We start from the raw sequence: 13,304 nt of genomic DNA on the forward strand, positions 1-13,304 counted from the left end.
ATCATGGAGCACCACCAAAGGAAAATGTCACAAAACAGTTAGCTACCGTATGCCAGCCAATGGAAGAGCATTTAACTATATCACTATACATTGCTGGCATTTGCTTAGATAGAGAACGTATAATAATTCTTCTCCCAATTCATTGAAATTGGATAATTTCCCACACCATGCAAAAAGACCTCTCACTGTTCACAGGTTTTTAATCACTGGCTGAGAGTATTAAATTCATGTAAGATCTTAATGTTATGCTCACGAACCACCATAATAGCATTAATGGGATGACATCCATTACAAAAGCTATATAAAATATTGTGCATATTTAGAAAGATGAACATTACATTTTGATTGACACAATCAAAGAGGTATTAATGGAACAATATGTTCATTATTGGGATTGTAGTTTGCGATGGAATAGCACTGTACCACAAATATTAAGACAGCTCTTTGTTTGATGCAGTACAATTCTTTAACTCACTGCAAAGCATCACTAGCAAAAATTAGGGAAGTGCTTGCCTGTGCCTATATTGAGCAATCTTCCTACATCTTGTGAGCGTTTGATCACTAGATAAATAGTCAACAATAAAACCAAGTAGCATTAGCTAATGCTACTATTTGGGTTCGTTCAATTGCTGTAGTTGCTTCTAAATGTGGGAGATAACAGCTGAATAAATGCTCAAACAGTTTGTTGTTTGTTTTTCATCAGCATTAAGACATGAAAACACTTCCTGTGTTTTTGCTTAGTATGAGATTATTTAAACAATAGACACCATTCAATTCCAGTAGTGCCACATGTCTGTCAGGCTGGTTGATTGCCACCACGTGACCACATGTCAGGAAGCTGATTGGCTAAGCACAGGATGGTTGTAGCCAACATGCCCCACCCTTTTTCTCAGATTTAGTGGAGGCAGGACGCACAACCTCAGAGATGGAATGACACCTACACACGGTTCAATTCAACCTGTCTACATTTATGTCCAACGCTCTGGTGAGTTATTATTCTACTGTACCACATTCGCAACTTGATTTAATGTTAAACTATACTCTCCTAAGGTGTTTACCGTTGATCATTTTGTTTTAAAACAACTTGGTTTTAAGAATGTGTTCCTGAGAAGATTGAGATCTTTATCTATACAGTAGATTTCCACATATTCTGCATCACTTCCTGTTTCACTCCAAATTATAGTTTACAACATTTATTAATGGCCTTTCTTGCAAAATGGGAACTGTTTTCTTACGAGGGTCCCACTGTTGAGTGCGTAATCATTGAACAGTTTGCTTGATTAAATAGACTGTTAAGGGAAGTAAGTACATTCAATATTTGCCAATCAGAACCTGTAAGAGGACAATGTACTGAGTTTAAACATTAATCAGCGCTTGTGAGTTACACAACGTATGTTTACTGTTAACCATTAAGGTCGTTCTCTTACACTTGAATGCACGTGTTCCACATTGGAAGACACAAATATTGCTATCACAGTGACTTATCATTTAAAATATGTTCACCATGCTCATTAAAAGATATTTGGCTGACTGCTCCACTTAGATGTTTCATATGCTTCAAGATCTACGCCCAGCACATGACAGCGCTGACTTTATAATGTCTTTCATGTCTCAGTTGTCATGAAGGCATTTGAGCAAGCAAAGTGACATTCCACTCACTATTTGATCCTGACTCAGCTGTGGGTGCACCCTGCTAGTTTTCTTCCTGTACGCACAGGTGTTGACTGCAAGAAGCTGTTGAAAGTTCCTCTTTCACTCTACAGATTGTCTCCATTGGAAGGAGGGAGAGTCATTTGCTTAAAGAAATCAAAATGAGTGGAATATTACATTGTTACGTTAACTTGATGTCAGCAAATGCGTTAGGCCAGAACGTCTCACTTTCTCAGTATCATTTATTTGGTTAACATAATATTTTCTGTGGGTGGAGCGGCACGGTGATTGAGTGGCTAGTTCTTAAGATCCGTGTTCAAATCTGTGCTCTGATCTTCCTGTGTGGAGTGTGCATGTTCTCCCAGTGCTTGCATTGGTGTTGTGCAGGTGAATGTGCCCTGCAATTAGCTCATGACCAGTCCAGGATGTTCTCCGCCTTTCACTCAAAGCATATTTCTTTCTACTTACTTGGTAAAGCAGAAATATTGTAAATACGTAAACTGACCTCAAAGCTTCAAAATCACATTGTTGTAAAAACAGCTGTTTCTCTGTCGTTGCCATGGCGACTTTGGATCATCAGCGAGACTAGCCAGTATAACTCATGTTGTTGCACTAACTATAGCTGCTAAAGTTAATGTTGAAATCTAGTTGCAGTCCTTGTTTAAAGTTTTAAAAACGATCCATTTATTTTCAAAGTGGGACACACGTGTTTCTAATCATGTCTTTCTCACCTCTATTTCTTTCTAAAGCCATAAAATAGTCAAAAACTCTATTCTGCCCAACATACAAGTCCTAATTTGGTGATATTACATGTAAACATACAAACCCCAATTCCAGTGAAGTTAGGATGTTGTTTAAAATGTAAATAAAAAACAGAATACAGAGATTTGCAAATCCCTCTCAACATTAATGCAATTAAATATTCTAAAAAGATAAGATATTCAAAAGTTCAACCCGCTGGAATTTTTGTTGTTGTTGTTGCAACTGTTCTCTTATTTTGATTTTGATGCCTGCAGCACTTTCCAAAAAAGCTGGGACAGGGGCATCAATAGGGGTGGGAATCTTTGAATGTCTCACGATTCGATTCGATTCCGATTTTTGGTTGCATGATTCGATTCGGAATCGATTTTCGATTAGGGGCGATTTTGATTCAAAATGATTTGATTAAAAATTATTTTTGCTTCAATTTATAGATGTTCAAGGAATCCTAATGATCTACTCCAGTCTGACTCGCTAATGCTAATTAGTGCTCTACTCGCGGCACTTTATCACTCAAAAGAATGGCTCCATGCTGAAAAAAACTTTTATTGGAATAACTTGATCGTGACTTTTTCCTTCTACTCTCTAATGTGGTTACAACTTAACAGTGTATCAGACCGCGTGAAACCACACTGCCCCTAAGTGGCCAAATCGGGTACAACATGAACAGCGCTCCCAATAAAGGCACACACAAACAAAGGGAAGACAGTATAAAATAATTTAAATAAAATTGATTTTGGGACATTTAAAATCGATTCTGAATCGTACTAAATGAGAATCGCCATTCTTATGAGAATTTATTTTTTGGCACACCCCTAGGCATCAAAAGTTCCACTGGAGAGCATCCTCGAAAGGCTCAGTTGTACACACGCAAGAATGGGTGAGATTCACCACTTTGCATGCATTATGAAACACAAAATATGTCAACAAAGACCCCAGACTGTTGAGCAAGTGATAAAATGTGATCAAATGTGTGTACATCACGAAAGAATGGAAAATAATTCCACCTTAACAACAGTTAATGTTTTCAGTTATTGAGTGTCGTTAAAAGGAAAGGTTAAATTAAAAAATAGTGAATATCAACAACAACAAAAATCATCAGTTTGAACAATCTTGACTTTGTACTGTTTTCTTTTGAAAATGATTTACAAATAAATGTATTCTGTTTTATTTACGTTATACACAACATCCCAACTTCAACTGGAGTTAGTGCAACAAAAATCACAACATTATTAGTAGACTAGATATAAATGATAATTGTTGAGCCTATATATACTATACGCGACTACTGCTAAAACTATTCTGTTAAAATAGACTGATCCCGTGACCATTTCTTTCTTTCTTTTTCTCCCTAACACTTTAGATCCTTCCACAGCTTGATGAACCAGCCCCAAGCCCCTTCCCTGTGCAATGTCGACGGCTGATACGTGGAATGATGGCGTTACTTTGGCATGCTTGAGCAATAAGGAGAGCAGCGGAAGCCATGACAGCGTGATCAGCATGAACTCTGCCTTTGTGAGTCAATCGTCTCCTCTACAGACTGACTGCTTGGATAGCTGATATTCTTCTTTATTTGCATCTTTTACTATGTTTACACTCATTCAATCACATCAGTTATAATATTGTGGGATTTTTTTAATTTATATTCTTGTTAGCGTTTATTTCATTTTAACTTCTATTGTTACTTTGAATTCATTATTAAGAGTGAAGTTTGTTTTTTTGGATGGGGGGTCTGAAAATGCTTCATTTGAGTTTGTATTAGTTTTAGTATTAGTTTAGTTTTTTCGTTTTTTAAATATGGAGTATGTCTTCTTGTGCAAAACAAAAAAAAAGCTCACTAAGTACTGTATGTACTGTGTAATAAAGTAAACTACAATTCTCAAACGACTTCTTCCGCAATAAATACATTTAAAATGAACCTGAAAGCTCATTTATGATATTAATTGACAAAGAGGAAAACAATGGACAATTGTGTGTGTATAAGTATGAAGAAATGTGAAACACAAGCAACTGTAATCAAGTGAAATGCCCACGGTATAGTTTTGATTTATTTATAGTTTATAGCGGGGGGGTTTTGTCTTGCTAATAGAAAATGTACCTCAATAGACTCACTTCTTTGTTTCTGATTGCCACATTCAGGGTGATGTGATGACCAGAAAGAGAGCGAAAGTTAAAGAGAGGTGGGGAGAGAAAGAATTTGGACAACCGTAAGGTATTTTTCATGTCTGCAGAGCGAGGACAGCATGGAATACCTATCAGCTGAGGAGAGGGCGTGCCTCATGTATCTGGAGCAGACCATCGAAGCGTTGGAAGTGCAGGAGGACAGCGGACTATCCAATGACGAACCAGACTCTGGACATTTGCCATGGAAGACGGGTCTGAATACATTCAATGGTATGGAAGAAAATGACCTCTTTGCCTAAATAAGATGCCTATTATTAGTTATGTGCTTTTGTTTTGTAGATATTTCTGGATTGAATTTCAAGTCTGAAATGGATCAGCGATCCCAAACCTCGCCCACTTTGCTGTCTGGCTTTCCAGTAGAGAAGAAGCCCGTGTACATATCATCAACTGAAGAAAACATAGTTAAGCATCTTCTGAACCAAACCCGTGAAGCAAACTTCACCACTGCTTCTGAAGACACCACAGAAGAACTTCGAGCTTCAATGAATGGCTTATCACAAGCCCGACTTTTGGTTCCTGGTTGCAATATCCCGCTAGATATGGCTGCTGATGGACTATGTTTACCCCCCATTGACGACTCTCCAAACACAATCACTTGCATGACTCCTGATTTAGATCTAGGACTGATTCCTCCGCCATCTGACTTCATGGATTGTCCGGGACATGATCCAAAACCTGATCCAGATCCTGATCCTGAGGCTGACAGCATCAAAGCCTCCCTTGACTCCAACAACAGCAGGCCAGTCTCTGTTGACCTGAATCGGCTGTACCAGAGAGCCTTAGACAAGAAACTTGCTGTTAGCCCGCCGGTTAACAAGAAAGCAACAGACAAGCTCCCGATGGAAGCTCGTCAAAGGCTCCCCGCTTTGGAGTCCCTTCTACCAGTGAGCCGTCATCCTGAAGCCACAGAGCCCAGGAGCCCACCGCCCCTCGTGGCTCCTAAACCAACAAGGCCTTCGGTCAAGTCACCGTACCGCACACAAACAGAAGAATCGAATTCACCCATTGGTAACGGCGACCAACAACTGTTGGACCGTGAGATAATCCACCTTCAGGCCCTCCAGAAGCTCGGGCTGCTTAAAGGTTCTGTGACTGATTCGGGCCCCGCCTTGAATAGTAACCTACCCCCACAAACTCGAAAGTCATGGGCAAATCTTTCATCTCCGAGCAATCCGTCTCGCCCGAGTCCATCCAATCTAACTCCAGTGTATCGCTCCATGAGCGTTACGTCCTTACTGTCTCCTCCCTCGACGACTCCGCCTGCCTCCTCTGCCATCGGTAACAGTGCCAGACCTCTCTTGTCAGCTCGTGAACAATCTCCTGTCAATAATATTGCAGCGAGTTCAATTTACTCTCAAGCGAGATCCCCTACGCCGTCACCTTCGGACCTGGTCAAGCAGTTAACCAAGGTCACGGCTGCCCAGTCAGGTGCCACGGAGCACTCCGGCCTCCGCCCAAGCCGCACCGTAGATCATGAGAGGATTAGTGTTGAGCGATGCCTCATTCATGCCGCCAGCCCTGACTTTCGGAGTCGCGCTTCCTCCCATTCTGCCCTCCAGCAGTCCAAGGACTCCCACATGCTGCCACGGTCGCAAGGCATCAGTGTGCTGATCTGCCCTCGGGATGCAAATGGAGTGGAACGACGTGAAGCCCTGAAGAAACTCGGACTGATTAGGGACTAAGACAAACCAGACACTCCCTCAAAATACCATTAATTCCTTACACATAATGGCCTGTAAATAAATACAAACATACATCATGTTCAGAGGTACGGGACACAAATGTACAGTATTTCCCAGTGGATATCCTGTGTTGATCAACACCCCAACATCACAAGATTATGCAGTGGATACTCTTGATTTGGCAACTCAAGGATTATTTTTTCCTTTTTTTTTGCAAGATTTTGTTATGTGTTTATAAAATGTATTTGTTTTTTGGGTGAGTCAAACCTTATTGGCGGTATTGACCTTTGCACGTGACGTCACAGCTCTCATGGGAACGCCCCCTCGGGGACACTGGACGGCAAAAGAGCCACTTGCCTGTACTACGATAGTCATTTGTTCCATGCTAGTAAACATAGTAACATGACATCATCACAACGTTTCAATATAGAACGGACTATTTACAAATAAGTCAGTTAGCATGATAAACAAGTTTTACCGTTGCATTACGAGGTATATTGTCCCCGGGTGTGAGCGTAGCATTTCGTCCCAGAGACTCAGCCAGCGACAAGCTTTTGAATCAGCCCCGGTGTAAAGAGAAGAGACGGCATTGACTACATAATGATATAAGTCGTGCGCTGTGAATCCTGGCAACAGAAGATAAGGGTCTGTTTTCAAATTAGCGATCTCCAACTTAAGTAAATATCGCGCTCTATGAGGCCCGACTAAATGTGCAACTTCGACTGACAGGCGACCTTCGGTTGAGGTAAAAGGTTCCATGGCTTTATGGGCAATAATAACTTTTAATTTGTAAAATAACAGTCGCTAAGTCGCTCCGGGTCACGTCCACTTCCATTCAACAATCATTTCCTTCCGCCGTCCGTCATAGGGCAGTCAAGTGATAACGTGACGTCGGTGCAAATGGTCAATATCCCCGCTTAGTCAAGAACTTTGTGGGTTAAAAGAAAAAAAGTATTTGATTGGGCATCAATAATTTGTGAATAGCGTACTATACATATTAATATGTATATATATCTATATAACCTTCCTCGTAAGACTTGATGGCCATCAATGCCCTTGTAACTAACTCCATTGTTATCTGCTACTTTAATTGTTAACATGCACACTATTGCACACATTAGGCCTATCCTTTCTGTCAGTTAAGCACTCAGGGATTCATATTTAACTCTTACGAAGAAAAAACACCTACAGGATGTACCTAACCTTAAACTTTTATACAGGAAATAATGGATTTCTGTTACTGTCTGATTTCAGTAGGCCTACTTCCTTTTGACTACAGGAATTTTGGCAACATGCATTTGTATTTTTTTAAATTACCGCATTGTGGCAGTTGGCAGTATGTAAAGGTGTCGAAAAACAGGAAGGTGTTGATTTAAAAAAAAAAAGAAGAAGTATGTTCTGGATTGCTTTTAGAGCTGATCTGTCGTGCATTTGGAATAGGACATATTTGGTTTCAAGTCTATATATAGTCACAGGCTCGTCTCAAGGCTCCAGCGCAGTCATCTAATGTGAAGGTGCAAAAACTGGTGCAACCCGTTTTTCTGTAGTTCATCGTCGCTGCTGCTTGTGTATGATACATTGACAGTATATGCCTGCCTGCCTGCGTGCCTGTCTGAATAACATGCCTGATCAGATATTAACTGTTTGTGTATTTGGAGGGAAGAGAGCTTTAGAAAAATGTGTTGTGTGTTTAGCTTCTTAACAAGAAACACTTTGGTAAGCCACTAAAAGGTAAGCCGCTATATAATACTGTACTGTGAATTTGGTCTAAACCTCCACTAGAAAAGAAAAGAAAAGGGAAAAACACGTTGGCCACTAGAGGGCGGTGGTTATTCACAAATGATCCTGTGCCACTGATACGAGCGAGGACAAGAACCAAAACGATGAACATCCGATTCTAAACATAAACTACACTGTTGCCTATACTCACCTATTGTAAGAGAATTAACCCGACTATCTAGTGAAACAGCAATAAAGCATGCTCATATTCCTTCCGTTTTCATTGTAGGGCACATTAAAATTGTGCCTATGTGAGAGAGGTTTTTTTTGTAAGGAAAAAAAAAGAAGAAAACTGCGAGCTGTTATTATTTATGTATATTTAACATGACCCCGAACATCAAACATACAGATAAGGGGCATTTTCATGACAGCTCAGTTTTAATATTTGTATTGGCCTTACTTTTGCATGCACATCATGAAAGAGCTAAAGGGGAGATTAACAAATTAGCCAATAGCCTCCTCAACAGTCTGAATATAATTGTTTGGAATCTGGATCTTTACGGCTGAGCGTTAAACTCCCATCCATTTATGAGGATTTAAATTCTAAACCTCTTATTTGACAGTTTTGTAATTGTATTTTATTCTGGGCAGCTGAACTTTTACCATGACTACATTTTACATTGGTGGACAATTTGCTGAATGGTTTTTTTCATCATAGTATCATCAGGACCCAAACCAAACCATGTCTGGTGTTGTTAAGCTTCATATTGTATTTCACGGGAAAGGAGTGGAATTAAACATGGCCAGAATCTTTGGTATTTCATGACGTACCTCTTCACATAGCGTCTGCTGAAAAGCCTCATCCTTTTCTTCACTTGCAAGGCCATCAAAGAGGATTAGCGCAGACAAAGTGGCACGAAGCCATTGCTGAGGTTCAAACATGCCCGACTCAGTGCTGAATTTACTCAAAGCTGCAGTTTGAGACTTTTACCTGACAATAACAATAATTGACTGTTGATTACATTACACCTTTGCCAAATGGCTTCATACAAGAAGTGTTTCGAAATGTGCTGCGCTGCGGTTAAAAATGTTTAGTCCTTAGAGTATTGTTTACTTTGGTTCTTCAAATTTATTGTTTAATGGGAAGCCCAACACATCGCTGATGGATTATTTTTGGGAACTTGGCTATGAGCACACCTAGTATATGCCATATGAAAAAAAAGAAGATTGTTTTTGCTTTATTTTTGCCTTTTTGTAATCCAACAATAAGCCGCCATTCCTTACCATTTTTTATTATGGAGAATAAAAGATAATGAGGCCCTGATGACTTGTAGGAAATGCTTCATCGTTTTTTGCTCTCTGCTCCACAGAAATAAAGTTTATTTATGATAGCCTAATGGCTTTGTGTGAGGGGCAAACACACAGTTGACTATTATGACAGCAGGGCTTTGGCATTCAAAATGATGAAGAGAAATGAAACTTGGCATTTATCGCAGCAAAGAAAATTACATTGTTTCCACTCACACGAGATGCAACTTAATATCCTGCAACTTTCCAACAATAGCAGACAGAATGATGACTTATGTGCCGCTTTGTTCTTCACTCAGTTTGAGATACACTTCCATTTATTAATTCAACTTTTTAATCATTCATGTTTAATGATTGTTGATTGTCCAAACACTGAATTGAATTGAATGGCGACTGTTCCAGGGTTCCTCTCCCTTAAAGCCAGCAAGCCTACTAACTAATGAATAGGAGGAGGATTTCAACCACATTCATTTGCATTACATTAATTACAAATAAAAAGACTATATGGCAGACACAGCTCTCAGCATGAAAGTATTCTTTCTTGTTTGAAAATACACAAGTGTGTGTTGAAATGCATTCCTTAAATAGTACAGGCTTGTCAGGATTTTATTTTTATTTTTTTTAGAATCGAAACAGAAATAAAAGTGCCTGTCCTCTTCTGATCCACTTTATTACCTGTCTGCTGTACACGCACTCGCACCTCTGACAAAACATGACCTGAAGCCCTTCGAGCATGACTATTAAGACTGTCTGTGTGATGTCTACGTGCTGCAACAATGCAGAGACCTGCGTAACACGAAAAAGGATCTGACTTGACAGTAGAGAATATTGCAGCCTGGCCTGAGGGCTCTGTGACAAAAACACCAGTTGGAAGGTTTCAACTTGTTGCGCATCAGACAACATCACAGAGACAAGATGTGGTCATGTTATGTCTGACAATGTCCCATAACAGCACCAAAAAAAGAAGAATACTCATTGGGACAACAAGGGTTTGGACAGAAATTACGATTTTATGATATTGCCTTTGTACATAACCACAATGAAATGCTTCAACATGAGATATTTCACAATATGGCTTTTATCTTTCAAGAAGTACAGGTGGAATGCGCTCATGTAAAACATTCAGCGCAGGGTGGAAAACGTGTGTGAATCCCATGGCTAATGACTTCTCCAAGAGTTAATTTGTGTCAGGAATCAGCTAACCAAGAAAGGCCAGTCAATGAGGCAAGGTTGATTCAAGCTGCCCTGACTTGATAAACAACCTGGATGCATCGCTATCTTCGATAGAAAATGAATTCCCAAGTTAATCAAGACTGCATCTCTGCCAATTGGAGCTTAATGGAAGATTTGAGATGCGACAGGACGACAACCTGAGGCACACAACTAAATCAACGGTGAACGTCTTCTGCAGAAGAGAGGGATTGGCCCATTCTGATTCCTGACCACAACACAATGGCGATGCTGCAATTCATAGCAGACACCCGAGAATACTCATGGACTGTTGTTGTTGCTCCCGAGCAGGTCTGATGTGCAACCGCAGGAACAGTTTGCTTGAGGTTGCTGCTGCCAAAAGGAGGAGAAATTAGTTATTAAATCCAAAGGTTCGCACACTGTACCTTTTCCATACCGTAATTATGTGACATTCACGTTGGAAACAGTAATGTATGGAATTGTTGTTGTGGTTTTTGGTTTTGAAATTTGATTTCTGTCCAACGCTTGGACAGAAATCAAGGTCATTTCAAAGGTTACACATGTTTTCTTGCACATTATATGAACGCTAATGGTCCATTAACTCATTTGCTCACAAAACGTAATAATACGTTCTATTTTAAATGTTTCAAGTGTCCCAAAGACATATTTATACGTTTAAAAAAATAATATATTTTTTAATGCTAGAGCATACAGAAGGCTTTGATGCAGCCTCTCAACTACAAAGAACGATTAAAGAAATTGTAGTTATTACAAAAACGACCAGCAGGTGGCAGCAGACCAAAAGAGATCAACCAGGCCATGTTAAAAAAAAAGCTAATTTACTCACAGTTCTAAATTAATTTGTGAATAATGATGAAACTTAGCTATATTCTAATGCTAATTGTAAAACAGAAACAGATAGTAATGTACTTTTTTACCTGATGAAAGACAAGACTCTAATCTTTCTTTTGGTAGGTCCCATGTTTTTATAGCAATAGATGACAATATTCTGTAGGCATGGCAAAATCAATCAAAATCCAGTAAAACAGCTGGGAGTGAAGTGGATTGCTTCAGTGAAAATGGCTTGGAGTGAATGAGTTAATGAGGTGACTCCTGACAATAAAAACCAGAATACATGCGAGATGTAGCATTTCTCTTTGCTTACATTCAGCCAAAATCTACAAAACTGATGGGAAAATGCTTCAGTGCAGATGGACAATAACCCTCTGAAAGCAACATTGAATTATTATTTTTTTAAGGCAAAATAAAATGTTATATTGAAAACAATGACGGCTAATTGAATGGCCATTCAGTTATGTTAGCCAGTTGTGAGCGTGCATTTCACATACAGAATACCACAAACAAGGACCCAAGAGCAGCATTTAAGTCCGTCACTACTTTTGTTGGTCAGAAGTATGCACACGATAATACAAAAGTAATCCAATCACTAAAAAATCATCAAGGGACAAATTAATGCTCCAACTCACAGTTCAGGGTAAAATGATAGCAAAACATGATGGATAAGACACAAATAAGAGAGGCAGGTGCAACACAAAAGGAGGGATTGAAAAAGTTGAGAAGGTACAAAAACATGCACAAGGAAAAAAAGGACCCAACACGAAGACGACCTAACAAATGGCACTAAATCCTACACACTGTCCCTTCAACATTGCATGAAATGAATTGCAATTTTCTATTCTCCAAATTTATAATTTCTGATAGTTAAATGACCAGAAGAGTTAAAATAAGGCCAGGTATCACCTCTGTACTGATAACTGGTATCAGTACTCATCCATCCCTATTGCAACTTCTGCTTTTAATTACCATTATGTCAGATTTCCAAATACTTTTAATCAATGACAATATTTGTTGCATTTCTTCACCAAGCTGACATTTCCACCTCTGTTACATGATACGTTTTATTTATATAATTCCCTCTTGTGTTATATGATTTTTTTGTGTGTGAATGACAATAGCCAGCTTGGAAGACTCTAGACTTTGGTAAAAAAAAAAGGAAAAAAAAGTGCCAGTCAAAAGTTTGGGCATACTTACTCATCTCATCCCATGAATTGTGATGTTGTGCACTGGTCCACAAAAAAACAAATAATTAGGTCTGTAGCAATGAATGTAACTAATTGACGAAAAAGAGGTGTTTTGCTATGTGGATCTTCATACAATCCCTTGACCTGATAGTTTAATGTATTTGCAGAAAAAACTTGTAGGACTGTAATGAAAGTCTTCTATACTTTCTTTCAAATGTTTGTCCAAGAGAAGATTTGGAGAAAGTCAAACCATTTGCCACATATGTATGTATTATTTACTATGCCATTCAAATCTTAAGCTTAATAATATAGACCCCAGTTAAAGCGAGCGACCAGAACTTTCTTTGTTTGAGCCAAAAGTAGTCGGGGAAAGAAGGAATGGAGTGCTATTTAAGAGACAATATCCCAGATTCATCAGATGTTAGAATTGGGAATGAAAGTAGGTCAGAGGAGGATGAAAGCAGGAATCCCTAGTTGAAGAAAGTGGGAGGAACGCACTTCCTTATTGAGCTTTTGTTTTTTGTAATGACTCTTGTGCCACTGGGGTCCTTTTCAGCAATGATGCTGCAAAATGAGATTCTGACAGCCGCGCGTTTAAGTGAGACGGGTTTGTGCCTGCGTGACACCTCAACCACTCCGCCTGCGCAGCGCCACGTTAAGTGCCAACGTCTCAGTTCTGTGGTCTGGAAGCATTCCTTGGGCAAGCCCACAGCCTTGACCCGCCATGCATATGCTAAAAAAAAAAGTGTGCAGCTCTCAAAAGCCACTC

General features: G+C 39.5%; 1 protein-coding gene across 1 annotated transcript; it reads left to right on the forward strand.

The window, feature by feature from the left end:
- Positions 1 to 882: 882 nt before the first annotated feature.
- LOC147178376 (uncharacterized) lies at positions 883 to 9,818 on the forward strand. The gene is made up of 4 exons (XM_086070319.1): positions 883 to 985; positions 3,773 to 3,924; positions 4,641 to 4,803; positions 4,873 to 9,818. Exons 2-4 carry the CDS (start codon positions 3,820 to 3,822, stop codon positions 6,273 to 6,275), a joined length of 1,671 nt encoding a protein of 556 aa, XP_085926445.1. The 5' UTR covers positions 883 to 985; positions 3,773 to 3,819; the 3' UTR covers positions 6,276 to 9,818.
- The last annotated feature ends 3,486 nt before the right edge of the window (positions 9,819 to 13,304 follow it).

Source organism: Leptonotus elevatus, chromosome 2, assembly GCF_054856555.1.
Source record: "Leptonotus elevatus isolate MCC_2025b chromosome 2, RoL_Lele_1.0, whole genome shotgun sequence".
NCBI classification, from domain to species: Eukaryota; Metazoa; Chordata; class Actinopteri; order Syngnathiformes; family Syngnathidae; genus Leptonotus; species Leptonotus elevatus.